The 25707-nt window shown below is 49.3% G+C and overlaps 1 protein-coding gene across 5 annotated transcripts in view; it reads right to left on the bottom strand.

The window, feature by feature from the left end:
* Positions 1–25707, bottom strand: part of CACNA1D (calcium voltage-gated channel subunit alpha1 D) — a 351028-nt gene that overhangs the window by 44366 nt on the left and 280955 nt on the right. For 2 of the 5 annotated variants that reach the window (XM_066245993.1, XM_066245988.1), the window contains 9 exons: positions 24530–24617; positions 23848–23955; positions 23706–23758; positions 22155–22301; positions 20196–20397; positions 17982–18140; positions 16485–16595; positions 7332–7415; positions 6792–6875 (listed from right to left, as the gene is read on the bottom strand). In XM_066245993.1, coding sequence (XP_066102090.1) covers positions 6792–6875; positions 7332–7415; positions 16485–16595; positions 17982–18140; positions 20196–20397; positions 22155–22301; positions 23706–23758; positions 23848–23955; positions 24530–24617 — 1036 coding nt within the window. The remainder of the gene's footprint in view (positions 1–6791; positions 6876–7331; positions 7416–16484; positions 16596–17981; positions 18141–20195; positions 20398–22154; positions 22302–23705; positions 23759–23847; positions 23956–24529; positions 24618–25707) is intronic. The other 3 variants (XM_066245991.1, XM_066245990.1, XM_066245989.1) reach the window with 2 other exon arrangements.

Below are 25707 nucleotides of genomic sequence, written 5' to 3'. Positions count from 1 at the left end.
GGTCAAGAAGGAAAAGCTCAGCGCTGCGTGACTACTGGAGAAAAGCAGCTTAGAACCAGCTTGCCCTGAGCTTCAGCAGTTCTGCCTCATCTGAGGTCTGGTGGGGCTCCTGTCACTTAGGCAACATAGTGCAGAATCACAGCCCTCACCACCCCGTGGACACAGCCTCCTACCTCAGGCTGGGGACCCCCAGAGGGCCAGGGCCTTGCCTCACTCCACTCAGTGCCCAGCATGGTATCTGGCACTTATTAGATGCTTAGTAAGTGCTTTCGCAAATGCAAAGAGGCTGTAAGCAAACTCTAACAAATTATCAGGAAGCATCTTAAAATTAAATAGGGTTAAACAAGAATTGGAAAATGATGGCCTTTCTCTTCCCTTTGGTGGGGTCAAATCTACAAAACAGCTGGTCTACCAGGTGACTCACAAAGCTATGAGGCTTGCATGGCTGCAGCCCAGCACTGTTGTGTGCAGTCCAGGGCTGCTAGTCAGCCTTTCTGCACAGTGTGTCTGTGCAGCTAAGGGCTCCCCTCCTTAGGGAATCGGGGAAAATCAGGGCTCCATTCTGAAGTCTCATGCTCATCAACAGCTCCCTCTTGAAACCAAAAATAAAGTTCTACAAAACTCATTGAAAATAAGAAATTTCGGCACATCACATCACAACTGAAATTCAGCAATGTGACGACAAACCTAGGACTGACAGTCCTGGTCCGGTAAGAAGGGGTTCCTGGGGCACCCGGGGCGCTCAGAATGGGGGCTCTGCAGTGGTCTGTCCAAGGCCCCGGGCACTGTTTTTATTTTCCTTTTCTATCATCTCACCTCAAAACAAGTAACATCTGAAAGGGACAGATGGTGGTATTTGACTAAAGAGTCACAAATAAAGGAGTTAGTTTTCCAGAGTTCTCACTGTCTCCCACACCTTCTCCCCATGCGGGAAGGCTTCAGCCATCCAGGCAGCTGGAGTGAGAAGCTGTGTGAGTGTGTGTGAGGGTGAGTGTGTGTGTGAGGGTGAGTGTGTGTGTGTGTGTACCTCTGCTTGCCTGTGCTCAAGAGGACCAGAGTGTGCATAAGTCAGAGCCCTCTCCAGCAAACATTTGAAATGTCCATACATCACCTGTGCGTTGGACCTGTGAGAGAACAAGGAGGCCTGTGGCTGGGGAAGAACTCCTCTTGGCCACGTGCTCTGGCCCAGGCCCCTCTGCTTGCTGCTGTCTGTCCTGCTCCGAGTCTGACAGACCTGCACCCCCCCTCCTCATGACACAGGAGAGTGAGCACCAAACTGACTTTGAAGCGCACATCTCCTTTTCAGCTGGTGTCTTTGAAACATGACAGATCTTAGGCTATAAGTTGGAAACCATGGATATTCTTTTGGTTAGAAACATCAGAAAAGAGGAGGAGACAGAGTTTCTGGAAGGACAGGCAGCACCACATGCATCAAAGGAAGAACAAGCAGCAAACGAAGCTTCGTGCAGCCCCTGCAGCCTGCGGCACCCGCCCCTCCCCCACGTGCCCCACTGGGCAGGAGGGCGCTCAGGGCAAGGGTCGTTGGCAGCACTGGGGGACAGTGCAGGTTGCCAAAATATCTTGCAAATTGTAAGGACCCTAAGGATAGCTTTGCTCAAATTACAAATGCCAGCTTGATGATGGGCAGGCCAGCTCTCGCTCTGGGAGGCACCTTAGAAGTGCCTGGGCATCTTGGACAAAATCTGATGGCTAGGGCCTACCCCAAAGATTCTTACTTATTGATGGGGGAGGCTGTATCTAAGCTTAGGGAGTTTTAAAATCTCCCCAGTGATTCTAACTTACATGGTGCCAGAGCCAAGAACTGCAGTCCTAGCCAGCATAGAGCTGGGCACCCACACCAGCTAATTCCCTTTAGGTCTGGATTGGCCACACAGAGTGGGACCACTAGAAAGACCCACATGGCCTGTCACAGCTGAGTGGGTTCTTTGGAGGTTGATGAGGGTTTAGAACTTGGATGCAAAGAGATTGGACTCCATCCCCAGCTTCTTAACAAGGAATGGAAGAGGACACTCTGCTGGACTCCTGGGGTCAACCACAGAACACCCCCAGGGGACATGAGACTGGGCAAGGACTCACTTCCTCGGCAGCTCCCAAAGACAGCAGGTAGGGACTGCATGGCCACTTTTTAACAGAAGGAATCCCTGTGTAATCTCAGGGCCAGGACTAAGTGACCTCAGCAGCTCCTTCCAGCCCTGAGATGCCACATTCTTCAGCTGGGATCCCTGCAGGGAGATGGCCCTCAGCCTCATGGGCCAAACTACATGCCCAGCCAGGAAATCTCCTTAGATCCCTGGGGCTCTGCTGATATCCCTACGGGGCTCTCAAACAGGCTCTTGAGATGCAGGTTCATCATCAGCCCCCTGCAACTATAGGAGCCAAACAAACTCTCAGTTTCCCAAGTACGATCAAAGGAATCAGTCTGAACTTTCTGAATGAATTCCCATCTTTCTGGAAAAGCTGAAAGGATACAGTTTTTCAGTTCAGACAGGAAGCAAACCAGCATGCCAGAACCAGTTAACCTGAGGTGTCATGGAGAACCCAGTCTTTGAGGAGAGACCCCTCTGATGACTTCTGACCTGGAATGTAATATCTTTGGGAGAGAGGGCTTCTGCATCTGGGGTTGTTGAGTCTGTGCCCAGACCAGCAACCTGGTCCCTAGGAAAGGGTGATCATATGGAATGGAGGGCTGATCCATCTGACTGTGGGTTCAGAATAAGAAGTTGATTGCAACTCTTGGTCACCTGGTCCAAACTGGACACCCTACAAGTTAGGAACAATTCTTGGGTCCCTGGGAGTGGATTCTCTACAGACTTTAGACATGTTCTTTGTAAGTAATAACAAGGCAGACAAGGCCTCCAAACAAGTATTCTGCCCCTCGACAATAATGATAATGGCAAAGCAACCACTCCCAGATTAGGGAGACAATGTTGCTGGGTCATTTTGCAGAAAAGCAAATGGGCTTCTAAGCGGGAGCAAAAGTAAGCCTACCTGTCATCATCTGACATTTTAGCAGCTTGGTGATGTGATGACCAAAAGGATACAGACGAGTCCATAAGAGCTGTCAAACCATGGTCAGTGCAGGGTGGGGCAGGGGAGGGGCAGCAGGATGGAGAGGGCTGGTTGGGTGTGCAAGCAGGACAATGGGCAGGGCCATCCAAAATGTTTCTGCAAAGATGGTAAACACAAGCTCAATTTCTCATTTCCAGGCCAGATCACTCGTTCTTGAAGATCATGCTGGCAAGTCACAGAGCCAAGCACGACTGACCAAGAGGCCTCGGCTCAGGCCCCAAGCTGGAGACAATGAAATGTGGAGCAGGAAACAGTTTAGATGACCATGATCAATAGATGTCCTGTGAAACTCAGTGAAAACCAAAGGTGGGGAAGCCAAAAACAAGTATACAGTCTTTAAAGTGCTTTTGCTTTAATGACTTCACCGTATATATGTTTATATATACTTGCCGCTACAATTTTCTAAAAATAAAACCAACATGAAAATTAATTAGGCAACAGAAAATAAATATGAACAGAGGTTGGGGGAGAGAGCACAGCAAGTTAATATTGCAAATAATGATGACGTATGGCAGCTAAAAACAGCCAACAGCGGACCAAGAGTGCTCATGCTCAGCTGACCCAGGAGCTCAGGGGACAAGGCCACTATTGGACATGATGTATGCTATTACCTGGGGGACTAAGTGTGTATGAGTGGGGGTTTGTAGGAGTCAACAGCCCTGCTCAGATAGCTAAACCATCAGAGATTAAGAGCACTCAGTCTCTTTCATCTCTGTGCCTCTCCAAAGCTTCACCCATGGCCTGAGGATTCTAGATGTCCCATAAACATCTTGAAAGACTGAATAAATGAGAAGGTAGCCTGGAGCGTTCGTTCTGCACTGAAGTCTAGCAGAGAAATGCTTGGTACTCTACTGGCGCAGGGCAGAGAACTGGGATTACCACCGCTGAGGAAGCTTTGGTCTCAAGTTATGTCTGGCCAGGGGAATGGTCACTGACTGAACAGAGAGTATGGGAAGGATTACCAACAGGATTCTGAAAGTCTGACTGAATGCCAGGAATTGGCCCAACGACAGACTGTTTCTTACAGATACCCTAGAGTCAAATGCTAACTAGAAAACTTAGTGTGGGCTTTTGTAGACTTGTTTCTTTGACTAATGAAAAGTGAAAGAGGACAACACTGAGACACCGGTTAGCCAGGTTGGACCAGCGGGGACAGGTGCAGTGGGCTCCTACGCTGAGCAGAGGGTCAGGCAGCTGGGAAGTCGGGCACATGCTATTGCTGAATGAGCTAGTGCCCCACCCCGCCAGCCAGCAGGTGGGTCCGGCATTGGAGAGCTGGCTTGTTCACTTAGTGAACACACATTGGCCAAATCCTGGTACCCAGAAGCTAAGCATTTACACCGAATACCTGCACAACACTTTAAGCACAGAGTGCTCCAGGGAGACCTGCTGAAACTGTAGTTTATTATATTTTCATTTCCATTATAGACCATCTGACTTACATAAGTGTCTTTTCCAAATTTTTCATTGAAGTATACTTTGATGTAAGTTATAAACACTTTCCACTTGTACGGAGATTAAGCAGGCAGCTGTGTGCTCATGAACTCAGGAGAGAGTCCACGGCAGCTGACTTAGGGTCCTGCTGTTCTTCCATTAGCATCAGATTACTTTATAACCAAGAATAATTTATATATTATGAATGGCAATTTTAGAGCTGACTTATGGAATATTTCACATGAAGTGGAGTTATCTTAAGTCTAGGCTTATGGAGGTTAAGGGATGTGAAAAATCATTTTTGTACCTCGTATAGTAGGAATTTGAGTGTTGTGAGTCTTAAGTCACACCTTCATACACATACTGTGTCTTCACTTACTAGTACATGGAAAATTTTACAATAATACCTTTGTACCTCCCTAAGAGTTTGAGTTTTTTAGCAAGTATTTTCACAAATATTCATATCACTTTATCACAACATACCTACGAAGCAGGGAGAACAGGTTTCGCCTCCCTCACTTATCTAAGAAAGAAGCGAGGCCCAGATCCAACACATGGTTTTCGTCAGGGCTAGGACTGCCAGGCATCAGCACTGCCCGGCCAGTGCTGTACCCTCTCCACACTCCAGAATCAGCCCAGCCCCTGAGCTGACGGCACAAAGGGATCTCATAGTCCTTATTTGACACAGGCTGTCTGGGCACCAGGATGGAGCATACAATCCTGCAGTGTCAGTCTGGCAAAGTGTGGCGGCCCCTTCCCAGCCAAGTGTGGGGAGGAACTAGGCTGGCAACACAGAGCAGGAAGCCAACACTGCACACCGGTCCTGCCCCATGCTCTGCTGTCCCTGCAAAGGGCTCTACACAACCTGGTACACACGCTGGACACCCACTAAGACTTGCTGATGGCCTGGGACAGATGAGGTGGGCAAGGCCGTTTCTGCCTGCCATAGGCCCATTAGTCTAAGCATAGGTAAGACCCAAGAAGAGTGGGTAGGAGGTGGTGCTCCCCTTTCTCAAGCCTCTTAATTTTAAAGAACAGTTCTCAGGATGCCTTGTAAAGGGGAGAGGGGATTGTCGTTTCACCCACTAAGCTACTTGTTCCTTTATCAAAGTATTTAACTGAGTGCAACAAAGGAGTACTGACTCCCCCTGGTCTTTGCTATGCGGTGAGCCCTCCTCCCCTGGTCTTTGCTATGCGGTGAGCCCTCCTTCCCCTGGTCTTTGCTATGCGGTGAGCCCTCCTTCCCCTGGTCTTTGCTATGCGGTGAGCCCTCCTTCCCCTGGTCTTTGCTATGCGGTGAGCCCTCCTTCCCCTGGTCTTTGCTATGCGGTGAGCCCTCCTTCCCCTGGTCTTTGCTATGCGGTGAGCCCTCCTTCCCCTGGTCTTTGCTATGCGGTGAGCCCTCCTCCCCTGGTCTTTGCTATGCGGTGAGCCCTCCTTCCCCTGGCCTTTGCTATGCGGTGAGCCCTCCTTCCCCTGGCCTTTGCTATGCGGTGAGCCCTCCTTCCCCTGGTCTTTGCTATGCGGTGAGCCCTCCTCCCCTGGTCTTTGCTATGCGGTGAGCCCTCCTCCCCTGGTCTTTGCTATGCGGTGAGCCCTCCTCCCCTGGTCTTTGCTATGCGGTGAGCCCTCCTCCCCTGGTCTTTGCTATGCAGTGAGCCCTCCTCCCCTGGTCTTTGCTATGCGGTGAGCCCTCCTTCCCCTGGTCCTGGACAGTTTTCAGTCTGCATCACATCTGGGGAGCTAGGATGGAGATGTTCTCCAGTGTCACTAGTCAGGCTCAGCAGACACAGGGGACAGGAGAGGACATGAGCAGCCACGGCCATGTGCTCAGAGTATGACGGGGGGGGGGGGGGGCGGTGGGTCCTTCCCATGGCTTCACAGAACCACTGTGGGTACTGAACTCCATTTTATAGCATAAAAAGCTGAGGCACAAAGCCAGTCAGGTGGCATGCCCAGGTCACGCTGCTGGTGAGTGCTAATGTTTACATAATTAACTCCTAGCCTTTAACATTTTAACAAGATAGTCTATTAAAATAATGTTTTAGTTCTAAACCAGTAATTCTACATTTACTTCCCACTCTCTTTCAGGAGAAGGGAGTGGGGTCAGAGTGGGGGGACCACAAAAGGGTCTCAGTCTTTCAAAAGACATGTGTGCCTGTGTTTCTAAAACACCCAGAGATCCCTGGGCTGGGGGTTTCTTAGTCTCCTCTACGTTAGACTGAACAAAAGCAGTTACATTGCAGGACACAGAGTTTGCTACTTACATTCACTTCAGTTATAGCAATATCAACGACGCTACCAACAACAATTAAGGCATCAAAAGTGTTCCATGCGTCGGTGAAATAGTGCTGTTAGGACAAGCATTCAGAAGCCACAGAGGAGGAGGCACAGAGGAAAAAGAGAAAAGGACAGTGTTATAAACAGGGAGCGTTCTAGCACTGGGCCACCCGGCTACTTGAAAAACCACCCTAAAACAAACATGTTATAGACACACCACTTTGGATAGCACTGCTGACACAGAAGATGAAAACAGTTAGAGAGCCTATCTCGCCCTGCCTACCAGTGACTTGGGCAATGCTTGCTGCAAAACAGTCCTCCGGAAGGCAGCTATGTCTACAAAGGCCCAGAATAAGGCTTGACCTTCAAAGGGCCCTTTTCCGCAGCCCTCACTAGGAAATTCCTGGTTTTAGATAAAGTGGAACTGGGGTCTGTGACTTGTCCAGGTGATGCGGTGCAGGCAGGGAGCAGGGTGTGCACAGACAGGACAAGAGCGGGCAGCCACAGGCGGGCGGGCGCATACTCACGTCGGCTTCGCTGAGGGCCACGTCTATAATGCTGCCGATTACGATGAGGGAGTCAAACGTATTCCAGGCGTCACTAAAATACCCCTGGACAGAGCAGGCAGGGGGCAGACATGTATGAGCACGTATGAATGAACCGCCACACAGACTGCATGGGGACACATCCGAGGCCCCGCAGTACCCATGGCAACCAGGTGGGGTGGGAGAGCCAAAGGGAAGCAACAAAACTGTCCACAGGTGGGAAGGGACACAAAGGATGTTGTGCACCTGCATGTGTTAGAGAGGCTGCACACACACTCACACTCACACACACAAACACACACAAACACACACACACGTGCATATATGCACACACGCACGCAATGCAGACCCATGGCTCTGAGAAGCATCAAACCGAGCAGAATATCTGCAGGACAGAAGGAGGCATTTGGCAACTCTGCCCTGACATCCAGGGTGACAAACCCAAACCCTCACGTACTGATAGGAGAGCAAGCCCCTCTGACTCCTTCCACAGGGACCCCAGGCACCCCACTCCCTTCTCCTCTGCACTTAAAGAGCACTGTGGCCAGGCATTCCACATGCTTCCATTTCTGTGCCCTTACACAGGGTGTGCCTGTCCTCTCAGTGTTCTCGGTCTAACAGGAGAGAGACATATGGCGTGGCTGATAGAGACAGGCACAGTGAGGCACACAGGTCCACGGCACAGAGTCAAGACAGAGATGCTCGCTCTGGGTCATGAGGGTGGGGCCTTGTGGGGAAGCCAGGGCAGGTCTTACAGAGGAAAAGAGAACTGATGGATGACGAGGCTGCTCAAGGGCTCCCACTACCATCGAGAAAAGCCCCACATCGCCAGCACACTCCTCCCCTCACTGGCTCTAGCTCCCTCCCTCTCTCTTCACCCTCCAGGTTAGGGGGACTCCTTTCCATCTGTCAGAACTCACTCAGCCCAGAGCTGTTTCCTCAGGTCCTCATATCTTACAATTCTGAAGGTACAACATCCCCATGAGTGTGACTTACAAATCTATATGCATGTGCCATTCATTTTACTGCCTTTTGTGCCTGGCACAGAAGGTGCTAAACTAGTGCCTATTGTTTCCCAACACCTCCAGGAAGGCTGAGATCTGGCAGGGTGGTGGGTAGTATTGCAGAGAGGCTCCCAGCTGCAAGGCTAATGTCTGTTAGTCCCAGCTGCAAATGTCTATAAATTCCACTGTGTCTTTCTAGAAAGTCAGAACATGTTTTGGAAACAAAAATTCAGATCGGAATAATATTAAAAAAGGAGCCCAGTGTGCTCACCACTGGGTACACTTCAAACTAGATCAAGAAAACCAGAACAGGAGGTACTTTGAAGTGTCAGGTCCCATTAACTTGTGATCAAACGCAGGCCCAGAGGAAGCCGCTACAGAGCCCCAGCCTTCTATGACACGACAGTCAGCTTGGACATGCTGGTGGTCCTCATGGCTGGACAGGGATGCTTATTCCTGTTACTGTCAATCACTCCAGGTGCACATGTGAGGGAGGTATGACACTGACTGATGATTTGGGTTTTTACACAAATTCATCTTAATTAATGTATTTCCCACCCAACTGCCATGACTTCTGATCCCAATTCTTTACCTGTCTCTTCCCCTCCTACAATCATAGTGCCTCAGTCACATGATATCCTCATCAACTGCCACCCACCCAGCCCTCTATCTCAGTCCTATAAGAAGTAAACAAAACAAGTTCACCTGTACCAACTCTGATGACCTGTGTACCCAAGTCTACTGGGAAGGTAGACTTAAGAAATACCACCCTACACCTTCTAGCTTTTCTTCTCGTGATGCATGATTGTTGGCTGGCCAGACTGAGGAGAGACGGGCCATTCGGAGGACAAGTGTTTACCAATAGGCCAGTCATGCTGGTCAGAGTGAAGAGCTTGTGCCATGACATAAAGGAACACAGAACTTCCTTCATCAAGGAGGGCTCAGACCAAATCATCAGCATCATCACAGGGTGCACTGAGTGCTGCTGTGGATAAACAGGGAGCGTTCTAGCACTGGGCCACCCGGCTACTTGAAACCTGGGTCCCCAGGTTGTAAGGATGCAGGTTCTCTTTGAAATGGTGCACACTGTTATGAATGGGCAACAGCCAGTAGGCAGATTACATTCAGCTAGTTGGCAGACTATGCTCTGAGGGTCAGGGCATGTCCTTTCCTTTGTAGGATTAACAGCAACTCAAAAGCTAGAGTGCGGTGATCCTTCCCCGCTCCCTAGAGAGGAACAGGTGCTCTAATAACACCCTTGGTCATCAGTAACAGCTAGGCCTCCAGCAGACACACAGAAGGCCAAGCACTCGTCCTCCTCTCCCATCCTGGCACACAGACAGCCCCTGGCCATGCAGCCCGTGCGCTCTGCTCCCCCCATTACAGTCCGACATTAACCTGAGACCAAGTCCATGACCTGGGTGCTGGGTGCCAACCCATCGTTTACTTTGGACTCTACTCTTGAACAGATCCTGTCTGTCCAGAATGATCAGTATTTGGCTTTGGATCATTCTCATTAGCCAACAAACTGTTGTCCCATGGGGCCACCGTGGCCCATGATTCTGTATAAAATCACTTAAAATCAATGTGAAGGGCTTAACATCTGGGGTCCTGAAACTCTTTGGCAACCTCATCAACACTCTCTCCAGAAGATCCCTCACACTCAAACCCTAGAGGCTGACACCCCTAACCCGACAATGGCAACAGGAGGCTTGAGTTGGGGCAGGTGGCTGGCGTCACTGGCTCGGCCCCTTTCTCACCGAAGACTAGTATAACCAGGAAATCGGACATTAGCTTCCAACAGAGGGCCCATCTCCTTCTCTCTGAGCCATTGACACACATTCTCTTATAGCTGAATTCTGAGGCTAGGGCCCATCAGGTGGAACCAACAGTCACTACTTGCACAGCCAGAGCCAGCCCTTATATTATTTTTTGCCCCACTTGTTTAAAAAAACCAAGCCAATCAGCCACTTGCAATAACATCTATTACCCAGAAATAATTCTGACTCCAGAAATTTAAAATCATAAACCAGACTAATGTGGACCTTGGGGCCAGGCAACTCCATTATTTCCAAGAATTCTGACTGTCTCCTGCCCAAATGTGGGGCCTTGGAAGCAGAGCCTGGCACTTCAGCCAGGATGTTGCACAGCCTTGACACAAGTGTGGGAGAGTTTGTGGAATGGCTACATGTGGGAAACAAGAAAAGCAGCCAAGTCCAGGGTCTCTGACTGCCAGAAGTCTCTTGCTCTCTCATCTGCAGACCTAAAGAAGCCTTTTACAAACGTCCTGCTTTGCTGTTGACCACGGCAGCCAGATCGCTTACCAGTTCCTGCCAGGGCAGCATTTGACTCAAGATATGACCCATAATGCCAACTTTTCATAGAAACTGTAGCTGGCAGCTTTCTAACCAGCATAAATAAGCCTTTTCAAAGGCCAAGTGAGGGTTTACAGGAAGACATATTCACTTTTGGCCACTCTACTCTGCCCAAATACCCTGTGATAGGAAACCAGGTACCCTCTTGGCATAAGAGGCTGATCTTGCCTACAGGCTCATCTATTTATTCCTTTCTTAGTTCCCCAATCATTTTTTGGTGTATGTGACAGAGACAGAGAGAGGAGCAAATAGGGACAGACAGACAGGAAGGGAGAGAGATGAGAAGCATCAATTCTTTGTTGCAGCATCTTAGTTGTTCATTGATAGCTTTCTCATATGTGCCTTGATGGAGGGCTACAGCAGACCAAGTGACCCCTTGCTCAAGCCAGCGACCTTGGGCTTCAAGCGACATTTGGGCTCAAGTCAGCAACCATGGGGCCAGTCTATGATCTCACGCTCAAGCCAGTGACCTCTGGGTTTCGAACCTGAGTCCTCCATGTCCCAGTCTGATGCTCTATCCACTGCGCCACCATCTGATCAGGCCATTCCCCAATCTTTACTGAGTACCCAGCTGGTAGCAGGCATCATGTGAGACAAAGAAGACCCAGCCTGTGACATCAGCTAGTGGAGGGGGAGACCTGAGGTAGCAATGATGATGCTAATGAACGACAAGCACATAAAAATACAATGCATAGGGAAGAGCTGACTCTGGCTGGGTTGGTAGAGACAGTGTCACAGAGGAGCCAATATTTCAAACACGCCTTGAAGGATAACAGGCAAAAGCATGTGCCATGGTAAGGCTGAGCACGTCAACAGTTGGGGATGGGGTGGGGAAAAGGAGTGATAGAGAGAGTGGCTGGAAATGAGGCAGAAATACCAATGGGCCAAGGTTTAGCAGAAGACTCTGAACTTAGCCTAAGAAAATTATATTTCTCATGTAATAGGTGGCCAGTACCAGAATTTTGTTGGAAGAATGACACAACCAACTTTGGGTTTACAAGGGGAGTATGAGGAAGACAAATACAGAGGGGCTAAGGCCAGAGGCAGAGAGATGACCTAGCAGGGAGGGAACTCAGAAAGGAGGAAGGCAGTAGAGATTTGGATGATATAGAGGGGCCACTGAAGCCCTGGGCAGTTACCCATTCTACCAGGAGAGAAGGGGACTAGGAGAGAATTTTGAGAAACCCTAACATTAAAGGCTGAGCCCATGAAGAAGTCTAACATAAAGTTCTAGTTAAGAAGAGGAAGAACGGGACTGTTACTTGTCATTAAAATAAATCACCTAAATTATATGTGACCACTGAAGAACTGAAAAAAAGAGTATGAAATTTTCTTCCCAGGAGGTAGAGCATGTCCTCCAGGAAGAATGCCATGGCTTTCGTAATAAGCCTGACTCCTGCCAAGGACCCCGAGGCAGGGAGTGCTGTCCGGGGAGGCGGATAGAGCCACATGACCTGGGTCCACTGTGCATCAGCTCTGCACATAAGCATGTGGACAGCACCAAACTCTCCCTTCCTTCCCCAAACCTAACTACTCTTTACTTTTGCCAAGCCCAAGGGGCTAGGCGGGTAAATTAACCATTTTTGAGGTAGAAGGAAGATCCAAAGACTTTGTCGCCTAAGACTTAGGAACAAAGTGTGGCTCTCTGGGGATGAACCCACCATGACCAAGGAAGGTCACCTGGCTCAAACGTGTGCTAGACCAGTGGGCCCCAATCCCCGGGCCGCAGACCGGTACCGGTCCGCAGAGAAAGAATAAATAACTTACATTATTTCCGTTTTATTTATATTTAAGTCTGAATGATGTTTTATTTTTAAAAATGACCAGATTCCTTCTGTTACATCCGTCTAAGACTAACTCTTGATGCTTGTCTCAGTCACGTGATACATTTATCCATCCATTCATGCTGCCCGTGTGCTCTGCTCCTACAATCATAGTGCCTCAGTCACATGATATCCTCATCAACTGCCACCCACCCAGCCGGTCCGTGAAAATATTTTCTGACATTAAACCGGTCCGTGGCCCAAACAAGGTTGGGGACCACTGTGCTAGACCAACCACAAGGGTGACATCTAGAAGCACAAAGAAGGAGCCTCAGAAAAGTTAGAAGTGGTCTTCTTGACTGCAGGAGCCAGTACTTTGGAAAAAACCCTTCTCTGCTCCCTCCTTAGAACAAGAGATTTCATCAGAGAATTCTAGCGACTTCCCCAAGGAGTGCTGGAGAGAAAGGCCAGGGGGGCCAGGCTTGTCTCTCACCGAAAGGAAAACCCCAGGGCTGCATGGCCAACTCCACGTCAAAAGCAGAGCCTAGAGTGTGTGAGGTCAACTCAGGACAGTGGCTTTCCCTGGGGAGCTGAGAGAATACACTCAACAGCCTGCTTGTTTTGCCCTAATCCAGCGATTTTCAACCTTTTTCATCTCATGGCACACATAAACTAATTACTAAAGTTCTGCAGCACACCAAAAAATATATTTGCTGACAATCTGAAATATATTTGCTGACAATCTGACCAAAAAAAAAAAAAAAAAAGGTACAAAAAATTTTTTTTTTTTGGTATTTTTCTGAAGTTGGAAACGGAGAGGCAGTCAGACAGACTCCCGCATGCGCCTGACTGAGATCCACCCGGCACTCCCACCAGGGGATGATGCTCTGCCCATCTGGGGCGTTGCTCTGTTGCAACCAGAACCATTCTAGCGCCTGAGGCAGAGGCCACAGAGCCATCCTCAGCGCCCGGGCCAACTTTGCTCCAATGGGACCTTGGCTGCGGGAGGGGAAGAGAGAGACAGAGAGGAAGGAGGGGGGAGGGGTGGAGAAGCAGATGGGCGCTTCTCCTGTGTGCCCTGGCCGGGAATCGAACCCAGAACTCCTGCACACCAGGCCGATGCTCTACCACTGAGCCAACTGGCCAGGGCCAAAGGTACAATTTTAATTCATTTACACTGGCCAGCTATTGTGTTGGTTGTTGTTTTTTTATTTGACCATCTAAAGCAGGGGTCCCCAAACCTTTTACACAGGGGGCCAGTTCACTGTCCCTCAGACTGTTGGAGGACCACCACATACAGTGCTCCTCTCACTGACCACCAATGAAAGAGGTGCCCCTTCCAGAAGTGCAGCGGGGGGCCGGATAAATGGCCTCAGGAGACCGTAGTTTGGGGACGCCTGATCTAAAGGAAAAGAAGTCAGTGCCCTTGACTAAACAGGTATTGCTTGTTTTAAAGATTCTTGTAGCACACCAGTTGAAAATCACTGCCCTAGTCCTTGACTCTGTGGCTTCTCACCGCCTCACCTCTTACGTCACTCAGGCTCAGTACAGCTCTCCCATGCAGTGAGCCCGCCCCCCACCGGGAAGCACCCACTTCTGTCTGCCCACCACAGCCCGTCCTGCTTGTGGAAGCTGGGTGACCTCACCTCGTAGGTCCTGGGACCATGTTCCCCTAAATGTGCTCCTCACAGGGCTCGATGTCTAGGTCAGACTCTGGAATACAAAACAAGCCCCCAGAGTCAGGCTTCTTGCTTTGCTTTAAACCCTTCCGCCTACAACAGCTTCTCGCCTACCAGGAGGGTTTGGTCCAACTCACTTTCTGTATTTGAATTACAAAACAGCTGCCACCAGGCTCTCCTGACAGAGAGGCTGAGGAATTTTCCTAGAAGGTGTGGCCCTCACTACAGAGACTGCTGTCCAAGGGACCCTGCTACAAAGCTCCTCACAGCAGACAAAGACCTTGCCAAGATGAGACTGATGGGCCAGGTTTCCCAACCCTCTGTTCCATGTGGCCAACTCCTCACAGAGGAGATGCACCCTCTAAAACATGGTCCCTGCACCCCACTGCCCCAGGTGGGGGGGCGCCCATTAGGGGGGCTGGTTGTTGACAGTGAAGAGAAGACAAGGAGAATTCAGGGAGCATGCTCAGCAGGGCTCTGTGTCAGCGACCGAGCTCCCAAGCACAGAGGTGCTATGAAAATATCTTGCTAAGTAAAATGACAAAGCAGCACAATTTCTAGGGGAAATCACTCATTTTAAAACTCTGATTGAGCAGTACTGATTATACATTTTCCCTTGGTATCTCCAATCTGTTCACAGGCCACTGAACTTCCCTCCCAGGTTTGGTTTCAGTGGTTTACTGGGCAGAGCAGTGTGCAGTAGTGAGCCACTGATGCAACAAGGTCCAAGCTCACACTCACACTCACACACACACTCTCTCTTACACTCTCTCTCACACATGCCACGGGCAAGCGAGCCTTCTCTTTAGCCTGGAACAAATAAGCTTTCAAAAACTTCAGAGCCTAATCACCAGGCAAGGGAAGGCACGGCAAGGCATCCAGGAACTGCTCCCTAGAGATGTTCCATGTTGCATTTCTCAAGTTGTTACTCTGCAAACTTTTCTATCAGTCCAGACAAATATTACTCAAAGAAGTAGAGGTGAGAGGGAAGCAAACCAAAATCTTCAAAGGAAATTAAAATGAATTTGGAAAAGGAAGAAATGTTTCTTTGTGTAGATATGGACAAGTCACAGTAAATAACACCTGGCCATGCAGAAAGTGCCATAACGGACCCCACTGCAATCACCCCAATTGGTCACTTACAAGTGTCCTTTCTTTTGGGTCCACAAAGAGCTGATAAAGATTGCATAGGAATTAATTCAAATTAAAAAAAGGAACAGTTTTGAATTAGAACTCGTATACATCTCGAGTATGTGAAATCATCATTTCGTAACCAAGTCTGAAATTAGTTTTGTCAGATACCTTACACACAGATGAACCAATCACTGGGTCACTGAACTTGTCATTCTCTAACTCTGATAGTTTGGGGCTTTGCTAGAAAAGAAACTGAGGGTCAAATGTCCCATAGCTCATCATTAGTTGAAGATGGTGGTGGTGGTGGTCACAGGATCAGTACTGACATACCCACAGCCTGCGACTGCTCGTCAAGCACTTGTCTAAGCAGGGCACAGCTAGTGATTCTTTTCTCCTCACGAGCACCCTGTGCAGTAGGACTACTATGTCTTCCTTTTATGGATGAGGCAATTGAGGCACAGGGCCTTGTTAAGGAACTTATTTGATTTGCTAGTGGAGACAGGGATTGGACCCCAGAACCGTGTGTGCTCTGTGACACTGTTCTCTCTGCCTCGTCCACTACAGATGTTGACACTTGTGAAATGGATTCACTCCCTCCCAGAGGAGGCAACTGTACTAAGTTGTCCAGTACAGTTTTTAACACATTTCATGTCTCATTTTGTCTTAAAGTGAAATTTTTCTAAATTAAACAAAAAATGGTATGGCTATGAGAGGTCTACAGCTGTAGAACTTTCCATAAAAGGTAAAAACAATTCTATAGATCAAGAACAATAAGACCAAAGTCTTTATCCTAGAAATCGAAAAGTAAAGCCAGAGCTGAATTCTTTCTGATATAACAAGTTCTCCAGGGCTCCAGAAATGAAGCAAGCCTCCCTGAGACAGCCTGAAACAGGCTATTCTAGAAACAGAATGTCAGATTTAAAACAATCTCCATTCTACCGATTCCCAATTCTCTCCTCCCTTCTTTTTCTTAGAATTGTTATTATGAGGTTTTGTTTTTGCAGATTTATTTTCCCATATGTAGACAGAGGCCCTAATCAGATTTTAATGTTCTCAGGTGATAACCCAGTTCGCGGCCAGAACAATTCAGCATAATTCAGTAACACAAGACTAACAGGAAGCAGGTGCTTCTCAGGGGTGATTCAGCAACAGCCTCTGAGAAGTAGCTTCAGCAACTCACCTTAGGTTTAAACGCAATTACTTTCAAAACCATCTCGACGGTGAACACCCCAGTGAAGACCATGTTCAGAATGTCCATGGCGTCATTAAACATCTTGGACTGCTCATAGTGCTGTGGGTGAAGACAGAGGCACAATTCTCAGAGGCTCCTTCCCAACTTGCAAAAGGGAGTTCCCCAGCCCTCCACTCCTTGCAGGTGTCCGTCGTCTAAGTGGACAGAGGGGCAACCTCCACAGTCTAGCACCCTGTCCCAATGACCCCACTGGTACTGGGAGGGCACAAGCCCTCCCCACAAAGTGCAGGGGGGCCTTGATAAAATGAGAGTGAAAGGGAAAAACCAATTTCTTCTGCTCAGGATAAAAGGAACCCAGCCCACATTCTGGTAGGGTCTATACTCAGGGCTGTGACCAGGCACAATGCAGAACGCACCCAAATGCCTAGGAATAAAGGTAGGATTTGGTTAGGGATAAACTTCTTGCTGTTTAGTTCTATGTTCAATAACAGACAGTATCATCTTGACTTCCTGCTTTCCCCTACATCAGCATATGGTCCTTCTCAAGCATAAAGAATGATTAAATTTGAGGAAAATGCTAGAAAATTTATCATTGGTTGTTTTTAGACCCATTTTCCAGATAGCACTGGGAGTAGGTTTGCTCAAATTCTTCAAGTCAGTGTGAAAACTCAATCTAGACCTTGGTCTTTGCTTCTTGTCCTTGTGCAACCAGACAATAAAACTGCTGGAAGAGCTGTTAATTCTATTAATTGCAGTATTAATATAAAATACATAGAATTATATTAATGGTATTAACACAACTACTATACTGTAATCCAGCCTGGCCAATTGAAGTGAATTTTACTCCTTGCGACCCCTGTGAGCAAGGAAGAGCTGTAATGAGGTCCAGCTAAATACCCCATGAATGGCAGACCTCTGCACCGCCACACTGAGGGTTCCTTGAAGACAGGAATGTGACTTATACATTGTTGCTCAACATTGTGTGTTTACTCTGTGAGGGGCCCAGAGCAAAGTGCCTGAGACAAGTTACCCAGCATACACTTTGTATCTAAGGCAGGGGTGATGGACTTCCCATTTGACTAATAAAGAAAGTAGGCTCAGAGGATTTAAATAACTTATGTAAGATTGCCCCACTGGGGAGGAGTCAGGATTGGAAACCCTGTCTGTGCCACTCCACACAGACAGAGCCATTGTCCTCAGCCACTCCTCGGCTCCAGGAGCCCAGGGAAGGTTCATAGAACTGAGTGCTCAGGCTTCATAGAAATGGTGCCTACATACAGTCTCTTAAACAAAAGAGCAATTCTTAAACTCCTACCGTGAAGACTGTTAGCCAGGAGCAGGACTCTGACCAAAGTACAGCCCAGACTCATCAGAAAATCAAACCCACCCTCTTGGGAGGGCCTGACCTTCCACCCTCAGATTCTGGAGCACGGGTCTACGCAGAAGGCCCAGACATGGTCCCATGTTCACGTGTCACCATTTTACCTGCATGGCCAAGCAGAGTGTGTTGAGCATGATGAGGACAAACATCATGTATTCGAAAGGCGAGGAGTTCACCACATACCAGAACTTGTACTGGTAGGGGTTTTTGGGGATGTATCTCCGCAAGGGACGTGCTTTCAAGGCGTATTCAACACACTGACGCTGCAACGGCAGAAAAGAGCAACAAGGGGTCCTGAGCATGTCTACAGAAAAAGGACACAGCTCTCACCTGCTCGGAAAGAGCCAGGGCAGCACCTGCTGGCAGGGACCCAGGGCCAAGGCAACCCCACAGGCACCACTCTGCATCAGGGACAAAGGGCCGCCAGCTCCATCACCCCTTCTGACCTTCACAACAACCTGAGGGTGACCAGATATCCCAGTCTGCCTCCATTTTACTTGTTATAAAACTGAGTCCAGAGCTGCAGACTGCCTGCCTGAGGTCTCACAGTGCAGAGACGGGAGGCCTTGCCCCAGTTCTTATTCCTGCCATTACCCTACGCCGGTAGGTCACAGCTGTAGTTCTCCTGCCCACACTGTCCTCCAGGGAAGGAAGCCATGTCACAAGAGGCACAGAAATCCCCAAGAACCAGAGGGACTGAGCTCACTGCTCTCAGGACTGAGCCCTATGGCTGCTCCAGGATGGACCCACAGGAGTCACCTCTCAGGAGCCACAGCGTGTTAACTGTAAATGTCTAGTCATGAGCTAGCTACATGTCCGTCTGGGCTTTTGAGGCTCAGGAACTTGTCATGTTCTCAGACCTCCAGGTCAGTAATGGCCAGAGCGCCCTCCTCCCCACTACTCTGGGGCTGAGGCTGTAGCAAGCCCAGAGGGAGCCTCCAGCCCTGCGAGCTCAGCATCAGGCCCTGCTGGCGCCCAGGCCCAGACCTATTCCCATTCTTCTGCTTGGACTCTGGTTTGACTCAGACAAGCTCCTCCTGTCTGGGACCTGGCCCTGCTGTGACCTCACAGGTTGACACGGGGACCCCCAATTTGAGCTGGTTCTGAACCTTGGGTGGTGACATCATTTCAGCTCAGGTGTAGCCTGGCCGTCCTGGGCCTTGCACTGACACTCTTCTTCCTTAGTGCAGTGAAGAGCTAGGCCAGGCCTCCCTCTGATAGTCACTGATGGGATCTATAGAGATGTTCTGACAACTCAAAGCAACGTCTTCCTACAAACCAAGTCAGCACTGACCTCACTTTTCCCCCAGTGGGTATGGCTGCAGCCCACAGCAGGCTGTCTCACCACAGCCACTTCCCCCAGGAAGCCTGGCTGGCAGGTTGTTCTTGCTCTCGCTGTCATCACCAAACCGAGATGCTGCTGATAGAGGACCTGGGGTGACCTACCAAAGCAGAACCTCCATCTCATCATCTTTTAAGGGTGAAAGGGACCTCTAAAAACAACTCCTAAATGTCCTCGATTTAGAGATGAAGGAGCAAACCCAGAGAGAATCAGGGACACACCCACAGGCACAGAGCAGGTAGAGCAGGACCATGATGCAGGCTGCCTGGCTTCCTCGCATCACCTCCCAATCAGAGCCAAAGCACTGCATCTACCGGATTGGTTAAAACAGGGTACTAGATAAGGAGAGATTGGTGCCAGGGCAATCTTGGTCTCAAGCTTACAGATAGTGCCTTTTCCTGTGGTGTGATAGCATATTTCCTCCCTAGCCAACGGCTCTAATCCAGGGGACATTTAGTAACATCTGAAACAGGGGTTGAGGTAGGAGATGGGAAAGTGCTACTGGAATCCAATGAGTAGAAGCCAGGGATGCCGCTAAACATCCTACAAAGCACAACAAGAACTATCTGGCCTAAGATGTCAACAATGCCAAGGTTGAGGAGGTAAGAGGCGTTATCTGCCATTAGGAACTCTGGGAGAATCACTGGGTACTTTCTGTCCCTTAGCCGCACCACCCTATAGGATTGTAAACCGTCACTGGTGGGTCATGCCCACAAAAGGTGACCCAAGCACTTCTCTCTGACTTCTCACAGACAGGTCTGGGGGTAGATTCCACAATTACAAAGCCAGATCTATATCTGCAAACCTAACTTTCAACAGCAATGTCTCAGACTGGCTGTGAGTATGCTCCGAACAGGGCCCAAGCCCCAGGGACAGACACAGGTGGCACTTCCTCTGTGCACAGGGAAACCATCAAAAGAGAAGTAATTTCTCTCCTCCTCAAGGGATAGAAGCCCAAACAGTGTGTGACTTTAACCTGATTTTTGTCCAGCTCACAGTTCTTATACTCTTTTTCTCCCTGCTCCTGGAATGTGACAATGACGAAACCCACGAAGATGTTCATCATGAAGAAGGCGACGATGATGATGTAGATGATGAAAAAGATGGAGATCTCCACGCGGTAGTTGTAGATTGGGCCGACGTTCTCTCCATTTGAATCGATGGCTTTGTACAGCAACCTGGAGCGCAGAAGGACTGGATGAGCGCTGCCACCCCGCTCGGCCCGGGAGCCCAGTCCCCGCTGCCTTCCCGGGTGTGCTCTTCTTCTGCACGCCACCATGGGCACTGACTGTCAGGCCTCTCCCTGGAGCCCCCCCCCCCGGCCCTGAGACACAGGCAGGTCTCTGAGGCACCCTCCTTAGTGTGAGGCCCCGCTGGCCCAGCACCTAGGTGGGGAGCACCTGGGATATATCCATGTTTGACGTTTTGAGGACTGAAACAAAAGATTTCACAAATATTCACTGACGCTTCTTCTATTCACAGATAGAAGAGCGGAAGACTATCTCATGCAGACACTGGCTGAGCTGAAAACTGCACCCTGGTAACAACAACAGCAAGCAACCACAGATTTCCAAAGAACTCAGAGAGCTTCCCCAATCTGAAGCACAAACTAAATTAAGTATAGGCCCAGCAGAACTCAAGAGAAACAGGAGAAATTACTTTAACACCCCCAACTCCCTGCTCCCTCCCTGGGTACAGTGTGCTACATACTTTCACATCCATCTGGAAAGGTGGACATTACCGTCACTTTCATATTATGGAAGCTCAAAGAGGGATCTAAGTGCCCAGGGTCACAGTCCTCAGAGGCAGAGCTGGGAGTTGGGTCCAGCTCCTCTGAGCCCCAAGTCTCAAACTTGTTCGTGTCTCCTCAGCTGCCACCTGACTGACTAAAACACAGTGTTCGAAACCTAAGACTCAAAACCTCCATAGAGTGAAAGATCTTACTGCATGCCTCCTCTCTCCTCAGGACCAGTTCTCTAATGAACAGCCCCACCCCGCCATCCTTCACCCCACGGGCACTCCTGTAAAGATCTCCGACGCTCTCATGCATCCAGAGGCTTCTCCAGTCTGCAAAGATCAGCCTGTCCACCTTTTGCAGTCCCTGCGTGCATGGGAAGTTGACATTCAGGACTGCATCTACATATCTATATTCTGGGGGCAGGAGCTAGAGGTGGGGTGGGGCATCAGCAAGCAGAGAGTAGCAAGGTGCCAGAGATTCTCCTTGTGTACCCTGTCACCTTCCTTCTTTCTGTTTCCTTACTCTGCCCTTCACCATCCTAGCCATTCTTCAGGATTTTATTCTGTACATCTCTGACACACCAGACCCTCCTGCCTGGTTTGATCGCCTGACACACTAATTGAATTTGGGCTTTGGAAGGAGGAACCATGTTGAGACTCTTTCTTCTATGGTGTCTAACAGAGCATGCCACATGGAGCTGGTATTGAAAGCGCATATTATAAATGAGCAAGTGAGTGCCTCAGTGAAAGGCAGGGCTCAAGGGCAGCCATCCATGCCTGGCACATATCAGTACTAGGAATAAATGAATGAAGAATGAATGAATGAATGAACACAAGGAAGACCCTCTTCAGTGTAACGGCAGCTTTACTGGCATAGCTACCAATGGGACCGGGAGTGACAAGTACTCCTGTGGAATCCCCAGGCCTATCCAGAGATGCTCCTCAGGAGCCAGCTGAGAGCCCCCTGCCTGGGATCCATGCCACTCCCACTTCCCGAATCCAAGAGTCCCTTCAGCTGGTCACAGAGGTTAATCAGACAGAGGGGAAGTGACTGTTAAGTGGCCCAAAGTTTAAGTAACAGGAAAAGCCTGCAACTGTGGAGAAAAGAAGCAGGGTTCCCTAAAGGAGAGACGGGTCTGCCCGGAGTACCCCGAGGCGAGGAGGAGCCTCCCTGAAGACGTCCGTTCTCTCTACTCACTCGGGCCAGCCCTCGAACGTGGAGACTGTGAAAAGCGCCATCATAGCAGAAAGGACGTTGTCAAAGTTGAAATCACTATTTTGCCAGATCCTCTCACGGACCACAGGGTTATCAACATCCCCATCCTTGTAGAGGATGAAAAGGCCCCTAGAGAGAGAAAGAAACGTGGGTCATCTTGGCCTGACGTGGAATCAGTCACAGCTGCCCCGATCCCACACCTCCCACACTGTGTGACGCACAGGCACACTCGGTCTGCCAGCCAGGCCGCTGACTGAGCACTGACCATCCGCATTTCTCCTTTTCCTGCCGTGTTCAGTCAACTCCTCGGTTCAAATAACCGTCGAGTAAACTACTAGTTTAATGAGTATTCTCCAGAGCAACTCGGCAGACACTGGCATATGCCGGATAACAGGTGAAAAGTACTGAATAAGAAACATCTCTCAGATGCAGTGGGCTTAGAGTGTACATGGAAGAATCAAAGCTTTGGCCACAGGGAACTGCGTACACACTGTGAAACAAGCCCAGTCCTCTTATCTGCATCTTAATCAAATTCCTTCTCTTTATACTAACAGTAGTCCCAGAGACATTTTCCCCCAGAGCCTTCAATAATTTCTGGCACACAATATTTCTCATAGAATTTCATCTCTGGAAGGAGTCCAACATCTTTATTTCACAGATGAGGAAGCAGAGCCTTAAAGAGGGAAGGGAAGGTATCTTTGAGCTGCTGCTGTGCTGCTCAACTCCAGGGGGCGCCCTCTACCCCACAGCCCACATGAATGGTGCCCCTGGAGGAGCAGAGCCATAGTTATATTACATGTGGTGCTCTCTGATGACACCTTTTGCTGAAAAGAAACCCTAAACCATTGTAGGCCACTGGACCTCATTTGTTGACATCTCAATGGGTAGGGAAACAGGGACAGCACAGTCTTAGAACTTTAAGCAGTGGTTCCCATGTCTGCCTTCACATTCTTCTGCACAGCTCGGGATTAGAGGCATGGACAGGTATTTCCCATCTCCTCTGTCCTCTGCCCGATCTTGCAAGTGGAGATGCAGTGAAAATGGGGGTGACAGGAACCTATCAGAAGACAGTACTCAGCACCTGAATACCAGGGAGTTCAGCTCTGAGTTCTGGTTTGGGAAAAAGTTATCCATGTGGCTGTAGGGGAAGCTTGCTGGGGCATTTCCTAATTGTTATTTTAGGTTTTAGGACCCTCACTCCCATTTACAGATTCTATCTCAAACATCAAAAGCCATCTAATCATTCTTTGGGGGTTACGAAAAGCTTTGGAACTAGACAGAGGTGGTGCATATACTGCAAAGTAATTGTGCTAAGTGCCACCGAACTGTAGTTTACAACTGCTATCTTCATGTGATGTGACTTTCACCTCACACAAAAACAAAAACAAAAACAAAAACTCTCCATCTGTCCAGCTACGAGCTGGCTACACAGGCCTCCTGCAGTCCACGACTTCTGAAACACTAGCACAGGCGAATCCCTGGAGTCTTCCCTTTGTTCTTCCAAACCCCCATCTCTGTGTTCAGGACACCCACCTGCACTCTTCCGGGTTACTTTTGGCTTCATCTGTGCAGCGATAGAACTTTCCCTGAGTACAAAACAGACAGACAGTCAAATGCGAGCTTGCCCCATTTGAAGAGACCACCCAGGCCTCGTGCCCATGGCACATCCCTGTACCTTGAACAACTGGACCCCGATGCAGGCAAACATGAACTGGAGAAGGGTGGTGACAATCATGATGTTGCCGATTGTCCGGATGGCCACAAAGACGCACTGGACGACGTGCTGGGGAGAGAAGCAGGGAGAGGACGCAGGGGCATGACCCGCCTTTCTTGTTTTAGCCACGGGAAGAGCTAATGCCCACCAAGACTGTCTATGTGTATGTGCACTTGTACATGATTTTCTGACTTTGTGGGGCTTTGTCTTTCAGGCAGTTACCTGTGGGAGTTACCCCAGTGTATCATGGCTGCCTGGAAGAGCACCTGTAGGTGGGTCCCACCCTGCTTCCCTGCCGACTCCCACCCCACAAAAGGACTTGGGAAAATGCACTCTCTGACCTTTTATACAACATGCATGAGAACAGATTTAAAGACTAAAGTAAACACTGTTAATAATTAAAAAGTAATAAATGAATAGTAATCACATGAAATACTTTAAATGAATAACAATAAAGAAAATAGTAAGACTGAAAATGGGATCAACACTCAGCAAAGGTAGCTCAATTGCACAGACATGTCCTTTTCAAATGTGTAACCCACTTTAAAACCTCCCAGGCCTCAGCCCAGCTCCAGCCCAGGAAAGTCAGCAATTAGAGCTTGCCCCACCAAAGCAAGCCCAGCCCAAGGAGAGACGCCCAAACCTTAAGTCCTTTCGCTCTGTTGATTGCCCTGAGCGGCCTCAGGACCCTTAAGACCCTGAGAATCTTCACAACGGAGATGGCACTGGATCTAAGAAAGAACAGAGGGAGGAAAGAAAGCAGAATGTGTTCGAGTTGGGTAAATCACTTTGAGATTATTACATTTGGTTTTCACTTTGCTAACACTATACAATGTAGTGGGACCCATGTGGAGCTGAGATAACCTCTTTCCAAGACTCAGAGATGCTTATGACCACAATCCAATGCACCTCCTAGGCCAGGTCCACTCACAGGGCTTGACTCAAGCATACAGCTGACCTGGGCGGAGAGATGACTGAGAAAATTTGCCTTAATGTAAACACTAGAGAGTACTTGGCTTTTAGGCTTAAATTTCACTTGTTTGGTTTTATTTTCTAACTCTGGGGCTCTGCTGCAGTGCTTTGGTCCTGGGCTTCATTGGCCTTCAAAGAGTCCACTGTTTGATGGGAGAGATGGGAGATCACAGGCCCGTGGGGCAGGTCTGACAACGCAGGTGATGCAGCGAGGGGAGCGTCAGCTGGGGGTTCCTGGGGAGGGCCTAGGGAGTTACATCCAGGGGCAGTGAGGGGTAGCTAGACAAAAGGAGGAGGCACTGAAGGCCCAGGGAGCATTAGGTAGGCAGGTCCTGTGTGACAGATAACTGCTCAAGTAACAAAGTAGATGGCTGAGTGTGGCCTGGGGACATGCGTGGGAGGCAGTGGGCAAAGGCAGCAGCTGGAGAGGGCAGGCACAGCTAGGAATTTATGGAAGTTGCAAAGATACTGTCAAAATGTCCTTCCAGGTGGTGACTATATGGCTCCCTCTGGGTGGTGGCGAGGTGAGGAGGGCAACTCCCATAGAGTGCTGTTTCAGGCAAGGGTCCTTAACCTTCTGAGGAGAACAGAGCCTCTCCACTCACCTTCAGCTCAGAGGTGTACATGCATGCAGGTGTGCATCACACAGGGGATGCTGAGGTCAGCAGTGAGCGATGGTGCTTAGAAGTCGGGGGAAAGCAAGGCCACCCGTGGGGCTCCCACTGGAGCCTCTGCCCCAGGCCCCCGGGTATGGCAGGCTGGCAGGGTGCAGCTCAGGCTGTTTCCCACCAGAAATCTCCAAATGTCATGAAAAAGTCCTAGGGCACTGACTTACAGTCTCAGACCCCT

The sequence above is a fragment of the Saccopteryx bilineata genome, chromosome 10 (genome assembly GCF_036850765.1).
Source record: "Saccopteryx bilineata isolate mSacBil1 chromosome 10, mSacBil1_pri_phased_curated, whole genome shotgun sequence".
NCBI classification, from domain to species: Eukaryota; Metazoa; Chordata; class Mammalia; order Chiroptera; family Emballonuridae; genus Saccopteryx; species Saccopteryx bilineata.
The sequence above is the reverse complement of the archived record's forward strand: the minus strand, read 5'-3'. Positions and strand labels throughout refer to the sequence as shown.